Raw genomic sequence first — 12,680 nt, 5'->3', positions numbered from 1 at the left:
ACATTTCACCGTTGTAGCATCTGGCGAATGCAATCTTTCAAGTGATGCTGATCGCGTGTAAACTTAAAATTAAGTGAGGGTATCTACTTTGGCTCCGAGCATTTAGCATTTCCGAATGCAATGCTATCGAAACAACAGCATCTGGCGCCGTAGCTGCCGAATGCGCCGCTTGCAACTTTTACCGAACAAATCAATCTATCTATCTAACGAGTGGCTTACATGATCTTCTCTCCAGCAGCCTGCTTGTCTTGGATGTAGTGTTTCTCAGCCGAGTTGTGTGTCGAGCTGTTCTCGCTCGCCGGGCCGGCAGCAACGCCGTCGGACTCGGGATCGCGCTTCCAAAAGTCCTTCTTTCCAGCCGCAATGCGCTGCACCCACGGAGGCAGGAAGCCACCAGGAATGCGATATGTCCAGTGCTCCTTCTCATCCTTGTTAGGAGGAACAATGCGACCACCTGAGGCCTTCTCGATGATGAAGACAAGGGTGTTGATCAGGATGTACGAACAGATACCCGCAATAAGACCGTAGGCAATCGAGTATGTGAAGGGCATGATGGCGATGGTAAGGAACGCGGGGATGGCGTCGCCCATGTACTTCCAGTTGATATCCTTGGACGACTGCGCCATGAGGGAACCGACAATGACGAGCGTACATCCAGTAGCCCATGGGGGGATAGACGCGAAGATAGGCGCGAAAAAGATGGCGATAAAGAAGGAGAGGCCTGTGAACATCGCGGTGAGACCAGTCTTGCCACCTTCAGAGATACCAGCACCAGACTCAATGTAAGCAGTGACCGGGGAGCATCCGAACAACGAACCGATTGTAACACCCATAGCATCAATGGTATAGGCAATCGAAGAGTTCTCGAAATCCTGGGTACGCTCGTCGATGGCACCACAGTAGCGGGCCATTGAATACATAGTACCTGTGCAGTCGAGGATATCGACGTAGAGGAAGGTGATGAAGGCGAGACCAAACTGGCCAGAATATTGCGAGACGTTCCATTCCTGGACGACGAGAATCTTCTGGATCGGGTGGAAGGTGACGACCTTCTTGAAAAAGTCGAACGAGTCGTTGCCGAGTGCGGTGTGCGGGAAATAAGTAACGTCGGTAGAGCGCGGCCAGGAAATGATCGAAACGAGCAAGATACCGAAGATAATGGCGCCCTTGACACGGTACAACATGAGCATGACGGTCAGAACACCACCACAGAAGATGCCGATCCACATGGTCGGGTTGCGCATCTTATGGCCACCGGGGCAGACGCCATCTTCGCCCTTGAAGATGTCCTCGCATCCTGCAAGTTCCAGAGGAGTCGATACGGCACCTGTGATGAGACCAATACCGGCGGAGTACGTAAGTCCAATGATCGTGAGGTAAAGTCCGATTCCGACACCTGTCGCGAGTTTGATGCTAGCCGGGATAGCTCTGTACAAAACTAAGTCAGCGTTGTTACTGTGGAGAGTGACGTGTGGCGAAGTGGCTGGCGATGGGGTCCAAGTGGGACCGAACGGTGCCGAGGTGCAAAACTGGCGCACAAATTTATGACGCCAGAGGAAAACGGAAGAAGACGGATATGAACATACCTTGCAAGCCATTGACGGATGCCCAAGGCGGTGAGGCCCACAAAGACGAAGCCTTCGACGAAGACAGCAGTCAGGGCGACCTGGAATGGGACCATACCTAGAAAACGATTAGCAAACGTTTCAGCAGAAGAAGTTCGTGTAACAGCGCCAGGCTGGGAGGAGATGACATGTGTCACAAAAAGTAATACAAAAACGAAGAAGGCGATCAGTGTGACTTGACATACCAGAACCGTGGAAGCCAACGACTGTGTAGGCGAAGTACGCGTTCAGACCCATGCCAGGAGCAAGGGCAATGGGCATGTTGGCGAAAAGACCCATGCAAAAGGAAGTCAAGGCTGAGATGGCAGCGGTGGCAGTGACAAGATCACGCTTGACGACCGCTTTGCAGAGCATGTACTCCTGGTTGGAAACGCACAAATCGAGCGCAAAATCATCAGGCGGGCATACGCAGGTACCGCCGGTATCAGCCAAAATGGTAGCTGGAGATAGTGAGCAATGCTTCTTGGATATCAAGTGAGACTCGTACAATTTACAGAGATAATGTAGGCCATGGCGAAGAAGGTAGCGAGACCAGCACGGAACTCAGTGAAGAAGCGGGCATCCTTGCGTTCCTTGGGCTACCGAAGGTGTCAGTGAAGGTAAAAGACGTCAGGAGTAGGGCGACATACATGACCAGAGCCTTCGAGGCGGAAGTACTTGCCCACAGCGGAGCGCGCAACAGCGAGGTTGGCTTGCTCAATGAAGCCGCCCATCTTGAATGAGATCTGGGTAGGTGAGGAGTGTCGAAGTGTGAGTCCTTGAGGGAGGGACGGTCCAGGGAGTGTCAAGGGAGCCAGGAGGCGATCTGCACCGGGCTTCACAAAGCTTCTCGTGAAGGACACAGCGAACTTTTAAGTTCAGATGGTATGAGCATGGGTAGAGCATCTACTGCATCCCACACCAAGATAAGGATTTGCTAGGCGGCGACCTGGCGTGCCCACTGATGGTCTCGCCATTAGAGTGTCCAATCCAACCCATGCTCTTGCGATCGGGCCAGCGCCAGTCCTGGCTAGTCAAGCGGGGCCACGCGAAGAGACACTCACGGTCCACCATGACTTGGCGCGGCTTCATGCGCGAGGTCTACCGGCGAAAGCGCTCAGGGCTGGGGAACTGCGACAGTGGAGTGGCTGACATGCCGCACTTGAGGGGTGCTGCAGGTCGCCAATCGCAGGCCAGTCGCGGTTGCTTTTATCAGGATGACCGCAAGCGCAGCGCCATCACGCAGAAATGGAAGCGGAGGCTGCCGGAGTGCGACGGCAGCCACAGCCATCCTCACCAGGAAGTCGCCTCCTCTATCTCGAACTCAAAGATGGCTATCATGGCTGGCGGCGTGGCGACACACCTGGCGACGAACGACTGGATTGCAAATGGATTCTTGTCAGAACGATCGACTAGTTCGGACAGAGTGCCGGATCCGGCAATTGACTAGAACGCAGCGTCAGGGTGTGCGTTGCGCGCTGCTGAAACAGTGCAAAGGCGCTGTGGAAGGCTCCCTGGTCACACGGCTGTGAGATTGATGAGAGGAGCAGCAAAAGGATACGGGCCACGACCTTCTTGGTGCCGGAAACGCGCCCAGTGCCGCAGCTGCACCAACCCTTTTCCCAGTCCTAGGCAACGCCTGCAAGGACGGCCAGGATGAGTAGCATTGGGAAGGCCGGACTTCCGTCCCGTGTTGCACGAGATGAACCGCCGCGAAGCGAATTGTTACGACTGGTTCATCTTTGGCACGAAATGGCAGACCCTTATCCCCGGGTTTCCCCCTCCTAGCACCATGTCCCGGTAGCCGCAGCGGAACTGCATCCAGTGCAGGGCTAACGGCGTCTACACATTTCAAAAGCACTGAATCCTTGCCTTTCCTCACGCCACGGCTCCCAATCTAGCCCACGTAGACGCATACACGAGACTCGTTCGCAAGGGAGATACTGTTGGCGACATTCTTTTCCGTCTGCAATCCCGCCAACACTTATAGGTCAGCGCCCTGGTAGTCAATGCATTCTCGATCTATTGGAAAGGAGATGGACACCTGAAGCAAACCATGCCTCCGCTCCTGGACGCCTTGCCAGACTCCTGATTGCAAAGTGTCGCCATCTCGCCAATCTAGCTACATCCTCACGTTTCGACATGGTTTGGATCTTCATGCGTGTTTCCACGACTCCACCAGCCTGCCATGCGGAGGTAATTGGCTCTGCATCGCACAACATATGTATGCATGTTGTCAACCGGCCATTGCTCACTTCGAGACCACATTGTATGAAATTAGCGGCCGGTGCAGCACACGGACTGGACGGGTCAAGGACAATCCTTACATGAAGGACAATCCTACCGATATCGGGTCGGTGAGGAAATCCCCCATTGGCATCAAAGAGTTATTACTGCTGCACGTCAATTTAAAAATTGCTGACGAGAACAATCCTATAGAAAGACTTGGTAATGGCAGGGTCGGCAAGCCCACCCGCAAAACGCTCAACAGCCTGCGAGTTATATTGCTGTTCGTTTTCGCCCACTCCATCTCCTCGCTTCTCATCCAGCCCAGCGCATCGCCCTGCAACGCCGTTGCGCACAGCAAATGCACCAACCGGGGTGTAAATACGTGGCATGTGTTAGTTCAACTGCTACCCGCCGTTGAGCGACACGTTGTACCTTTCCGGTGCCCTGGTTATGCCGACTTGCAGATCACGTTCTCCACGAGGGCACCAGTGCACACCAAAATCATCCGTGCGAAGTTGGTGCCACCGCAGATCACGGACACTGAAGCATGGAGAACGCAATGTCTTCCGATGCAGAATGCCTCTTAACAGGCACTGCAGGCGATGGTCGAGGCGCGGCTAAGCACACCCTCGCTTGTCGCCCCTTGCGTCGTCACACGCACATCACTGCGTCCGCGGACGCACTCCAACAACCATTCAGGAAGTAAAGACAGAGCGCGTCGGTTGTAGCATCGTCTCCACCGATCGCCACATAGGTCCAACGCTTGACGCTGTGTCACAAGGTTAACACGACCTCAACTTGCACCTTGTGCTCAGCCCTTACTCTTCGTAACACACGATGACATGTAGTTGCGATCAGCAAGCTAAGACAGGGTAAAGCGATAAGGTATCGCATAATTTACAGGTATCTTCCTCGCAGCGATGGTAAAGCGCTATGTAAATATGGTTTCGTACCTGCATGTTTGCTGCACGTCAGTCTCCTTCGGTCCGAAAACGACGCCCTATCGATCAGGCCGTTACATGTCGCACAGTTAACGCCATAGCGTGGGTTGGAGTCGCGTGGAACCTGGATACTGGAAAACTGTCAGCGGAGATCGCCATCAGCGGAACACAGCAGTAGCTGCCGGTATTAATTGGCGACCCTAAACGGTGCTGCACGGAAGTCACCGACAGTCCGTATGGACATCGCGAGAATTGTTCACCAAGCACCAAAAAGTGTCTCAACAACGAGTAGTGACTCCCAGGCTCAGACATAGCTTGTCAGCGGCGCTTGGGCGTGTGCTGTTGCAACTGTGCGACTGTGTAACTCCAAAGGCGCGTAGACAGGCTTGTCTCAACAACATGGAAACCAATACTATGACCCCCGCACTTTGCCACGACATACTCCACGGACCTGGTCATCCAGGTTCACGGCACTTTGGCACCTTTTCAATTGGCGTACGATCAAGGTTTGTCTTTGGTGGATCTGCGCAAGCATCGGCATCGCCACCATGCAGCCAGACGTGTCAGCTGTTACAAAACGTGGCATTGCACAGCAGACACATGGACCTAATCTACACAAGACAAATATTAAGACTCTCTCGGAAATCAGCTGACGTGCCAGTGGACTGTATTTCACTACGGCATACTCGAGCCCCGCCTGTCGTCGTTTCTGTAAACCATCCAGAAGAGCATACCTTTGGGAAGCTTCCAAAGTAAACAACATAACGTTTACCACAGTACCTCGCATTTTAATCCCACTCATGACCTAGCATCCACTGGTCTTGATTCCACTGGTAGCACATGTCTTTCCATCAGGGCCTGACAGCGTCTTCGTCGGCTCACCGCTCGTCACGCCCTTGTACAAGTCGCAAAACTTCGTATCGATCAAGCAGCTATCCTTGATCGAGGTCGAATCGCCATTGTTGCCATTCACCCCAGCGACGAGCTTCCCAGACACCACCTTGATATTAGTGAAGGAGGACTTGCGCGCATACTGCTTGCTGCAGTTTCCGCATGAACGGTACAATTTACCGATGTTCTCGGCGTAGAAGTTTTTCACTGCCACAGTGCCCTGGAGTTTATATCAGTATTGGGTTCTTGCTTGAATGCCGCATGTGGGTGCGGCTTGGCTGAGGCAGCGTCGCGGACTTACTCCACCGTTGTGCTGGAGCACTTTATCTGATGCACCCTTCGCACCGCCGCCATTAACGTACGAAGTCCCACTCGTCTGCTTGAACGTCGCAGCGTCCTCGCACACGTCCACCCACCAAATGTTGTTCAAAGTACAGCTGCCTAGACAGTGTACACCTTCGCCGTTGTTGGGGCCGATGATGGCGTTGGAGAGTGTAGCGCCTTCCTGAAGGATGAAGACAGCGTCTTTGTCGCCGCCCTCGGTCTGGCCCTTGCAGGTATCGGTGCTGCGGTCCCACTGCTTCATACCTCCGTCGAAGGAGGATCCAGCAGCAAGCGTCTTTGCTGCGGCGAGGGCGGAGGTGCCGCTGGATTTGGGGAAGGTAGTTTGCAACTGGGTATTGGTTGCAGCTCGAGCTACGTTCTCGTTGTGCGGGTGTGCGGCGGTAAGGCCTGCCACGACAGCAAGGAAGATTGTGGAGGAGTGCATATTGTAAGTCTTCGCTTTTGAGGTAAGTAAGTAAAAGGCTGGCTTGAGTGTTGTGGACAAGACAATGCCAGCACCGAATTTATTCCTCTTATACCATCAATGTTCTCTTCTGGCTCTGTGTTGAATTGACACAACCACGGACAAACCTTCAGTCTCCGCAATCTCGCGATATTTCGCCGTACAACCCTTATCTCGTCCAACAGCTCGATTGACCCCAGCCAGCAATACCCTCCTAACTCAATCCGGGCGTATACACCGCCAGTACACAGTCGAGCTGAGTCCAGCTTGACGTGCCAAGTCCGCCTCTTAATATACATGTTGAGAAGCCTCTCTACCCCAGACTGTTGGCAGCGTGTAAGGCGGGAACTCTGGCGCGGAGAAAGAGTGTGGGGTATGCCATTGGCGGAAAATGGAGATAACGCCAAGACATGTATATGAAAGATGTCGTGCAAGAACTCTAAGACTCCATGGCAAGGCTTCGGGTGCTTGTGTGGACAACGCTTATACCTTCTGATGATGTTCATACATACAGTCGAGGAGTATCGAGTCGAAGCTTCGGCTGGATTTCGAGGTTTGAGCAGCGACCAGCCCTTCTTGATCGCTTAAGCGTGATTCGATTGCTACCTACCTGGGTAGCTTCATGGTTTCATAGATACTGCTTGTGAAGTAATAGCTGTTACGACAGTATGAACAGTACCATATTTATAGTAGACAATGGTCCTCTTCTAGATCGAAAATACATACATACCATCATTCCATCTGTTTCGTGATCTTCGGGGTGCTAATCGGATGGTAGACATGTCCGTTCTACATAGGTAGCGGACGAAGATAAACTAATCGCAGCAATTCGGCTTCCATCCAATTCAGCATATCGTGACAGCGATTCCGCCCCGCAATGATGTTGCTGATGGCTGCGTTTAGTGATCTCAGACAGCAGGTCGTTTTCGAAGACTAGCCACACGGGTGTGGCGTCCGTCAAGCCACAGAGAAGGATCACGATGACGTCGCTGTACACAATGACCCTGCTTGTCGCGTGAAGCTTCCCCTGATTGCTAGCCGGCTTTGAGAGAGCTCCATCCTCGCTATCCACCTACTACGGTCCGTCTTACCCGACTCTCACGGCTTCACGGCACTGCTTTGCTTCTTTCGCAGCATGAATCATCGCTTATCGTCCTTAGCGGTCTCTCGCATCTTGACAGCTCAGCACGCGCCTCTTCAGTCACGAATTCCATCAAGACTGCTCCCACGCCCTGGATCTACGGCACAGACATCTCAGTTGCGGAGCTTTGGAATAACAGCTCGTTTACAGGTGAAGCTTCCGAGTAGAGATGCTGGAAATTACGACGACTCGAATGCGCGTCCGGCATCACAGCTGAACAACAACATCACACAAGAGGAGAAGGACGACTTTGCGCGTAAGCTACAGGAGGACAAGGGCAAGCAAATACGTACACCATGGCATAGAGACGGTAGCGATGTACCGCCTGTGGCTAGGCAACGCAGTGCGGGAGCTATGACAAAGGGTATGGACCTTGCAGGCCTTCTATGCCTTTAGCTGACCTGGAACAGGCAAGCTGCTCACAACACCCTCACGAATGCTTAAGATCATCCTTCCTCTCACAACCAAGGATACAAATTCAGACCGCAAAGATATCGAACCTCTCGCCCTGCTAGTCCACCCGCAACAGCCTATCTCGTATCTTGAGCGTCTTATTCAAGCTGAATTGCCCACAATCAAGGATAAAGATGGCAAGGAACGTATACCGAGCGTGTATTTTCGCGCCGAGGACAGTATGCAAGACTCGATGCAAAATTCCGAAGCCAGCGAGACCATTGTGAGCGAAGATAGCGAGCCTGACGAGAGTGGGGAAGACTTTGAGCAGGTGGACGAGCACCGCATAGACGGCAAGACAGTCAAAACAGGCAAGATCAGGTCATCTAGCAGCGAAGAAACGGGTGCAGCAAGTGATCGTAAGACTCCAGATGAAGCCGCGGAACTGCGAGGCGGCCATGGCAAGGGTGGTGTCGAATCATACTCTGGTCTCGGCCAAGACGCTCCCAGCGACAAGATCTCGAGCCGCAAGTTCGTACGCTGGTCTAGCAGCACGGAGATTGGCGACTTCATCCGCGACGCGGCTCGCGGGCAGGAATTTGCTATCGAGATCGAAGGCGCGCCAGAGGAGATCCGCGTCGGTGTCCCTTCGTTCAATGACCGCACATACTACTTACGCATGCGTCTGAGAAAGACGGCTAAGCACATCAGCGAGATGGCCGACATCAAGGAGTACTGCGACAAGCTCGCCCATAAAGCCGCGCAAAATGTTGCAGTCGCTGGATTTGCAGGTATCGTAGGATGGTGGGGCGTAGTTTACTACCTGACATTTCAGACGGAACTTGGCTGGGACGTCATGGAGCCCGTCACCGTACGTTCACTTTATCCACCTTCTCACCGCCCTTACTAACCTATGCACAGTACCTCGTCGGTCTCTCTACTCTTATCGGTGGTTACGTCTGGTTCCTTTACCACAACCGCGAAGTCTCATATCGCAGCGCCATGAACTTTACCATCTCGCGCCGCCAATCCAAGCTCTATAACCAACACAATTTCGACCTGCGAAAATGGGAGGTACACATCGAAGACGGCAACGCTTTGAGGAAGGAAATCAAGGCCATCGCGAACGAGTACGATGTCGAGTGGGATGAAATGAAGGAAGAGAAGGATGAGAAAGTAGCTGAGGCACTTCGAAAGGATCGCAAGAAGAAGCAAGGTAAGAAAGATAAGGACGACGATGAACCAAAGGCAGAGAAATCGGAAGCGAAGAAGGAGTGATGATAGAATTTAGAGCCATCTTGGGGTGACAACGGCTCACTTATACATTGCCTGGCATTAGCGTGGCGTTGAGGATAGGCATCAATCAGCATTTTCATTTGTACAAGTCATTCATGCACGGCCTCCCGGTTATACCATCTTGTCGACAGTAGATACTATAGAACTTGTTTCTGAAGTGTCCTTCTGTTCTTTTACACCTCGGCTGTTCTTCTCTATTCTATGTGACCAGAAGCGAGGACATGATAGCCCCGGCGAACTGGAAGTCGAGTCCGGTCTCACATTCGTATCTGCATGGTAGTTGCTCTATCCTGCATGCATGCCTGAATGCCGGATGAACTCGGGTATCTGTTGATGTGCCACCCATTGCTTTTCACACCCCTCACAAAAAGAAGGGTCCGCTTTTCTTTTCTCCTAGACTTGCTTTCTTATCAAAAGCATAATGATCCGGTGCGGAGATGCCCGCCCACATCAGCACGTCGGCCACCGCACGGATACTGGGGCACTTCTTGAAATCCGGCGATACGATTCAACGGTCTTCTCCGACGGCTCCACAGTCTTACCGTTTGCCAGCATCCTGATGATGTCCACGCAATCTCGGTGTTCAACGCGTTATCTTGAGTTTTACGTCGGAACTATCGTGCGCTGATCTGTGATAGTGATTCAGCAATGACACAGTCAGAATGAGATCCGGGGTCAGGCCTGTGAGAGGTATGACATGAGCGCGACCATAACTTGCAGTACCAACGTCCAGTGTGCTACAGAGCTAGTGTATTCCAACGTGAGATTAGTAATCCTGGCTTACTGTGCGTCGAAAAGAGATTCAGGTGAGCGTTGTTTGACGAGGACTTTCATGACGGGCTTTCTGCTCTTCTTGTTGTCAACAACCTTTGGGATTAATTGATGGGAGTAAATAATTAGACGCTGGAGCACAATGTCTGTTCTGCCAGACGGAGGCAGATGACTGTCGTCGTGGAAGGTAACTTATGGTTAGCTTTCGCCGTTGATGCGCCAAGAATGGCGCCACATTTGCGAGGCACCTTGTTGGCCGACCTTATATCTTACATACCTACCTGCACCCCGCATTTCGCAGACTCCACGATGGTCAAAGCTATCAGAGGTGAGCGTTTCCTTCAGGCATTCATCTACGACGCTAATGTATAAAGGCACCCTTGTGCGATGCGACGCGTCGATCAAAGCCATGCTGGTCGACATTGACAGCAAGAACAATAACGAATACATCATAGAAGAGCTCGACGAGGAGCACATTTTGGTCAAGGAGACTAAGGTCATCGAACTCAAGAGTCGGTTGAACAGCGTGAGTACATATACAGGCGCCACATGGACTTCACTAATGCAGCCCAGATGATGAGAGAACGGCTGAAGGAGCCCGAGAGCTCAGACTCTGAGTAGATTAAGGATCACTATCACTACGACTATACACCACGATACCACGCATGCGATAACGAATAGCGATCTCTGTCCAGACACAAACACCCTATGACATACCCTTCTTCTGGTCAGCGCCCTCTTGTGCATTAACCCACTTGGGCCTGTTGCCAGAGTACAACTCGGCGTTGATCGTGAGGTTGTCTACGATGTCAGTGTCGTCTAGTGTTCCCATCTTGACGATTCTTTTGCCTGGGAAGGTGGCACCCTCGCGCCACATAGTCGAGCCACAGTCGCCGCTACGGCACGTCAGCCCTCTATGGTCCAGGAGCGACACTGAATACATACCAGAAGTTGGAGATCATCTCATTACCACCGTCGGCTATCTTCTTGTGCTGCTTGGGAGTGCCCTTGGTGATCTTAAACTGATCCGCCTCGTAGACTCCGTTGGTACTGTAGGTGCTGCCGCCGATTTTGCGGCAATCTAGGCAGTGGCAGAGAATCTTGGCTTTGGTCAACCTTTGGTGCAAGCCCCGAAGGCAGTACACATACGCTCGCTCCAGATTCGCCCCCGGCCTCGTAGCGGACGTTTCCGCACATGCATCCTCCGGCGACCATGATTGCTAGTATAAAGGAAGAAAGGGCTGAGTTGCAATAGGTTTAATCACTCTGTATAGTGATTGATGCTAGCAATCTGAACGACGCATACTGGAGGTTTTATACTGGATCGTGTACCCCGCTATGTAGATCGGCCAGCTCATGGAAGCACCGCCTGCCGAAGGTAGCGTCTAGGCCTTGTGGGGTCAATCAGCTTAGAGGGCCACCCCCAAGCGGACAGAAGGCACAATTAATGGCACTCTGCAGTCATCAAAATGTTCCGTATGACAGCTCACCTGGCCATGCTATTGTGAGCGCTAAGATGCTATTCCAAATCATGCATGGCGCCAAACCTCAATCTCATCATCATGCTCAGTCTTCTCGGAGGGTTCATTCCAATGGCACGTCTGCCGATACCTGCCTATATGACCTGTATGACGTAACTCTCTTATTGCTCGGTCTTAACTGATATGCGGGATGTAAAGATGTGGGGCTCTTCCGCGGCGAGACTCCGCAAACACGTGAAATCGAGACAAGTTCGCGTTCACAAACGCGCTCCGCCTCTCTCTCACTTTCATCGATGCATCATGTCAAGACCTGACCACGCGCTGCGCGCTTTCGACCACCCCTAACGTCAAATCCTTACCGAGAACAGGCAGTGTTTGCCTCTACAAGAGTGAACATGGCAAACGTATGGACGCAAATGGGCTATGTGCCTCCACGCGGACAGTGCAACTTCAAGCAGTCGATCGTGTCACCAAGATGTCCCTGCCTGCGTTTTATGCTGCACCCTCTGAAGGTAGTATTAGTCCTCTTCCGTACTTCTCTCCATCCTGACATGCGTACAGTCGTCTTCTTCATACGAATGCGATGGCTGTAACCATCATGCCTCCTTCCATAGCATGGAGAACAAAGCCGAAGATGAGATACGCAAGAAATGGGACCAGGAAGCTAGGGAGCAAGCGGAGCGCGAGCAAGAAGCCGCACAGCGACCCAAAAAGCGCCCACGAGCTATTGGATACCGCAACGTGGTGGATGAGGTGATGAGCGACGCGGAACTCGGAGCGCTCTTAGAGGGTGCACCAGACGTTAGGAGCACTGCAAAGGTCAAGAGAGGCGCAGCGAAGGTGCGCCGAGGAGCGGGAACGCGAACAAAAAGCAGGATCACAGAACTTACGGAAGAAGAGGAAGAAGTTGTGGAATTGGATTGAGGATAGCAATCATCTGCAGCATCACATGGTCAGTTGGATGACTAAGTTTTCAGAGCATTATACCCCATGGCAGATACAGTGAAGCCATGTCGCTAGTTTAGAGACCATATTCTCCAAGTTGCGAGCTCCATACCAGTTCTGTGATATCAAGTGCGCAATAATCTGGGGTCGACAATGACATCTTTGTGCATGTGTTTGCCAAGCCCCGACTCGCGCGAATCC

The 12,680-nt window shown here is 52.4% G+C and overlaps 6 protein-coding genes across 6 annotated transcripts; 3 read left to right on the top strand and 3 right to left on the bottom strand.

The window, feature by feature from the left end:
* Window positions 1–41: 41 nt before the first annotated feature.
* On the bottom strand, window positions 42–2,453 carry C7974DRAFT_169021 (xanthine/uracil permease family protein-like protein). The gene is made up of 5 exons (XM_046136107.1): window positions 2,255–2,453; window positions 2,113–2,203; window positions 1,811–2,065; window positions 1,587–1,683; window positions 42–1,428 (listed from the first exon to the last, which is right to left on the bottom strand). Exons 1-5 carry the CDS (start codon window positions 2,336–2,338, stop codon window positions 216–218), a joined length of 1,740 nt encoding a protein of 579 aa, XP_045998064.1. The 5' UTR covers window positions 2,339–2,453; the 3' UTR covers window positions 42–215.
* A 3,126-nt stretch (window positions 2,454–5,579) lies between these two features.
* On the bottom strand, window positions 5,580–6,434 carry C7974DRAFT_433369 (pectate lyase-domain-containing protein; the record flags this gene model as incomplete). The annotated part of the gene is made up of 2 exons (XM_046144917.1): window positions 5,580–5,885; window positions 5,967–6,434. The coding sequence occupies 2 exons, from the start codon at window positions 6,432–6,434 to the stop codon at window positions 5,580–5,582; spliced, it is 774 nt and encodes a 257-aa protein (XP_045998063.1).
* Window positions 6,435–7,587: 1,153 nt separating this feature from the next.
* C7974DRAFT_452564 (uncharacterized protein) lies at window positions 7,588–9,532 on the top strand (the record flags this gene model as incomplete). Its single annotated transcript, XM_046145831.1, has 3 exons — window positions 7,588–7,957; window positions 8,004–8,857; window positions 8,908–9,532. The coding sequence occupies 3 exons, from the start codon at window positions 7,588–7,590 to the stop codon at window positions 9,262–9,264; spliced, it is 1,581 nt and encodes a 526-aa protein (XP_045998062.1). The 3' UTR covers window positions 9,265–9,532.
* Window positions 9,533–10,362: 830 nt separating this feature from the next.
* C7974DRAFT_412299 (RNA polymerase II transcription factor-like protein B subunit 5) lies at window positions 10,363–10,674 on the top strand (the record flags this gene model as incomplete). Its single annotated transcript, XM_046143631.1, has 3 exons — window positions 10,363–10,381; window positions 10,428–10,579; window positions 10,627–10,674. 3 exons carry the CDS (start codon window positions 10,363–10,365, stop codon window positions 10,672–10,674), a joined length of 219 nt encoding a protein of 72 aa, XP_045998061.1.
* Window positions 10,675–10,694: 20 nt separating this feature from the next.
* Window positions 10,695–11,384, bottom strand: C7974DRAFT_168886 (Mss4-like protein). Its single transcript, XM_046136105.1, has 3 exons — window positions 11,203–11,384; window positions 10,999–11,153; window positions 10,695–10,949 (listed from the first exon to the last, which is right to left on the bottom strand). Exons 1-3 carry the CDS (start codon window positions 11,266–11,268, stop codon window positions 10,760–10,762), a joined length of 411 nt encoding a protein of 136 aa, XP_045998060.1. The 5' UTR covers window positions 11,269–11,384; the 3' UTR covers window positions 10,695–10,759.
* A 412-nt stretch (window positions 11,385–11,796) lies between these two features.
* C7974DRAFT_168989 (uncharacterized protein) lies at window positions 11,797–12,487 on the top strand. Its single transcript, XM_046136106.1, has 2 exons — window positions 11,797–12,046; window positions 12,096–12,487. The coding sequence occupies exons 1-2, from the start codon at window positions 11,930–11,932 to the stop codon at window positions 12,456–12,458; spliced, it is 480 nt and encodes a 159-aa protein (XP_045998059.1). The 5' UTR covers window positions 11,797–11,929; the 3' UTR covers window positions 12,459–12,487.
* The last annotated feature ends 193 nt before the right edge of the window (window positions 12,488–12,680 follow it).

This window comes from Boeremia exigua, assembly GCF_020726555.1.
Source record: "Boeremia exigua strain MPI-SDFR-AT-0100 chromosome Unknown C7974scaffold_5, whole genome shotgun sequence".
NCBI lineage: Eukaryota > Fungi > Ascomycota > Dothideomycetes > Pleosporales > Didymellaceae > Boeremia > Boeremia exigua.
This window is presented reverse-complemented; position numbering and strand designations above follow the sequence as displayed.